The sequence below is a fragment of a genome, unplaced genomic scaffold (assembly GCF_019419815.1).
Source record: "Pyrus x bretschneideri cultivar Hongxiangsu unplaced genomic scaffold, Pyrus_bretschneideri_v1 Contig45, whole genome shotgun sequence".
Lineage (NCBI taxonomy): Eukaryota > Viridiplantae > Streptophyta > Magnoliopsida > Rosales > Rosaceae > Pyrus > Pyrus x bretschneideri.
The window spans coordinates 51,071-54,368 of NW_025999779.1; the positions used below are offsets into that span (position 1 = coordinate 51,071).

The 3,298-nt window shown below is 41.9% G+C and overlaps 1 protein-coding gene across 1 annotated transcript; it reads left to right on the forward strand.

Annotated features, from left to right (window-relative positions):
- Positions 1 to 632: 632 nt before the first annotated feature.
- On the forward strand, positions 633 to 3,073 carry LOC103927660 (protein PSK SIMULATOR 1-like). Its single transcript, XM_009336601.3, has 2 exons — positions 633 to 932; positions 1,304 to 3,073. The coding sequence occupies exon 2, from the start codon at positions 1,367 to 1,369 to the stop codon at positions 3,071 to 3,073; it is 1,707 nt and encodes a 568-aa protein (XP_009334876.2). The 5' UTR covers positions 633 to 932; positions 1,304 to 1,366.
- The last annotated feature ends 225 nt before the right edge of the window (positions 3,074 to 3,298 follow it).

A 3,298-nucleotide genomic window follows, 5' to 3' on the forward strand; every position in this document is an offset into this window, starting at 1 on the left:
CTAACTGGATGTGTGCCGACGAGGACATTGGGCCCCTAAGGTGGGTGGATTGTAAGATCCCACATCGTCTAGGGGTGAGGATGCTTTATGCCTTATATATATATTCCCATCTCTACCTAGCATGATGCCTTTTGGGAGCTCACTGGCATCGGGTTCTGTACGAACTCTGAAGTTAAGCGAGAAAGAGGGCCAGAGCATTCCTATGATGGGCGACCGATTGGGAAGTTCTGCTAGCGTGAGTTCCCAGAAACAAAACCATGAGGGCATGGTCAGGGCCCAAAGCGGATAATATCGTGCTACGGTGGAGTTGAGCCCGGGATGTGGTAGGGGCCTGGGCTGAGATGTGACATAACACCATATTTCAATATTTTCAAATACTTTCAACCAATCTTTTATTATTATTCAAAATTAAAAATAAAATTATCTTGTACTAAATAATAGTAATATTTTAATACTAATATTCTAAGCTATTCAGTTTAGAAATAAAAATACACTTAAGCAATTACTGTTCACTAAAAATAATTACCGTCCATCTGAAGGAATTGAATTGCCTCTATCGTACGAAGTATTTAAATGGGGAATTGCTCTTACAAAAATAATACTAAAAATGGAAAGAACTGGACCATTGGTGGTATTCACCAAGGGGCGACGTAATATCCTGTTTCTCACCTCGATTGGACCGGTCACGACTCGTTTCGGACTGTTTTCGACTTGAGCTTTGTCTCGCTTGTTTTTCTCCGCGTTGCGGGCGCGGCTATTTGTACGCAGGTCGCGCGTACAGTCAAAACCTACGCTCTCCCTCCCACTCCAACCCCCAAACCCTCAAACCCCCAAACCTTCCTCCTCCTTCCTCTCTTTCTATAGCTCAGCCATGTTTGTTTAATTCTGCGCTTCAGATCAATGTCAAGCTTCCACCTTGTTCGAGTAAAACGGTGAGTGTTCTTCCTATTGTAACTGTATGCATGCACAGCGTTAGTACCAGTGTATATGCTTGTGTTAGTGTATTGTTGTTTGAATCTGTGAGGGCTGTTTGGTTGGTAAGAAAATGTTGTCATTCTTGTGTTTTGGACCCGGGAAATTATCAATTTCTTTATTTGATTTTTGGGTATTTAATGTCTTTCCGAGCAACCAAATGAAGGGTTAGAGCCATGTGTATGGTTTTACTATTGAGCTAAGATATATTTTGGGATTTAGGGTTAATTCCATGAAAATCCTGTGTTTTTTCGGGGTCAAGAAATTGTGATTTTGTTTTTTGTTTTTTGTTTAACAATATAATATAGTTGTACTTCTTGTTCTGGGACAGGAAAGGGATCTACTGAGGTTTCTGTTTAGGGTTAGTTTCGCACTTTGCGGTGTATGTGCTTAAATGGGGGGTGAGATAGTGTCTGGGTCCTGGTTTGGTAGTTTGAGGTTCTCATGGAGTCGTTTGGCGGAGGCTGACAAGCCGGTGATTGGAATTCTGGCATTTGAAATTGCGGGGTTGATGTTAAAGATGGTTAATTTATGGAATAGTGTGAGTGAGAATGAGATGCTTAGGTTGAGGGAAGAGATTGTTAACTTGATTGGGGTCAGAAGGCTCGTGTCTGACAACGATGATTACTTGATGGAACTTGCACTGAATGAGATAATTGAGGATTTGGGATATCTGGCAATGTCTGTCGTCAGGCTTGGGAAGAAGTGCACTGACCCTGTGTATCACCGTTTTGAAGAAATTTTCGAGGACCCTGTCGAGAATGGTTTTCAGTGGCTTGGATGGGCTTACAGGTGGAGCAAAATGGAGAGGAAAGTGAAGAAAATGGAGAAATTTGTTGAAGCTACAATGCAATTATCGCAGGAGCTGGAAGTGCTGGCAGAGCTTGAGCAAACTCTGAGGAGAATGCGTGCTAATCCTGAAGTAAATCGGGTAAAATTGCTTGAGTTTCAACAGAAGGTAATGTGGCGGCGTCAACAAGTGAAAATTTTACAAGATATGTCTCCTTGGAGTAGAACGTATGATTACATTGTCCGACTTTTGGCAAGATCCCTTTTCACAATGTTAGAGAAGATAAAGCTGGTCTTTGGATTTAATCAAATGGCTTTGGGAGAGGGAATGGATAGCTCTGAAGTTATCAATTCTGTTTGTCTTTCCCACAGTCATTCATTTTCTGCTCTTATGCACTCTTCCGTTCATCCATCTGATGGTAATCCATGTGGGTTCTATTCTGAACCTCTTGGGAGGTCGCTTACAAAGCCGAGGTTTAATGCTGGCAAGAATAGAACAAACAAGCAGCGGCAAGCTCATCACCAGTCATCCATCCAACATGGAAGTTTTTCCCAACTAAAAGCCAAACGGTTTGCTCATGTTCGGCCTTTTAAAGAATGTATGACAGGTGGAAGCAATTCTCCTGCTCTTGAGAGCTGCAAGCCAGATATGGGTGGTTCTATGAGTTTGAGAAGTACCAGTATCAAACATTTTGATGACTTAAAGTACACACATATGGGATCTCAATCTTTGAGCCACGGCATCTATTCTAAACTGTCCCTGTTCAGTTCAAAATGCACACTATTAAATGCTCCACCATCTACCCTTGGCGATGCTGCTCTAGCTCTCCATTACGCATATGTGATAGTTTTGATTGAAAAGATAGCTTCATCACCTCACTTGATCAGCCTTGATGAAAGATCTAATCTTTACAATATGTTGACCACAACCATAAGAGCTGCTCTGAGAGCTAGACTAAAGTCATATGCCAAAACTATGGGCTCATCTGTGTATAATCCTGCCCTTGCAGGAGAGTGGAATCGAGCAATGGAGCAGATCTTGGGATGGCTTGCTCCACTCGCCCATAACATGATACAGTGGCATTCTGACCACAATATTGTGAAGCAGCAGAAAGTTTCCAAGACAAATGTGCTTCTGGTCCAGACCCTCTACTTTGCAAGTCAGGCTAAAACTGAAGATGCAATTACAGAGCTTCTCATTGGTCTGAACTATATGTGCATGGTTGATGAACTTAATAGGAAGGCTATGCGAGATGCTGGTGGCAGCCGGCCATACGATGATTATATGCTCAAGCAGGATGAAATTGCTTAACAAATTCTGCAGATGGCATTAGCGGATTTTGGACTTGCACAGGTCTATAAGACGGAGATGTTCATCAATAAAGTGGTTTAAAGAAGCATGAGTTACCAGACAACACTTCCAAGAAGTAGTTATAAGTGATCGGAAATCGAATTACTCCACTCTTGAGATGTTTAACGCATCAAATTAACACGTTTAGCTTCTGTTTTGCTGTTTACTTTTTCTTCTTGGAACTCA

What these genes read in the sequence shown, in the direction of transcription:
- LOC103927660 (XM_009336601.3), top strand. Translation starts at nt 1,367, where the DNA reads ATGGGGGGTGAGATAGTGTCTGGGTCCTGGTTTGGTAGTTTGAGGTTC.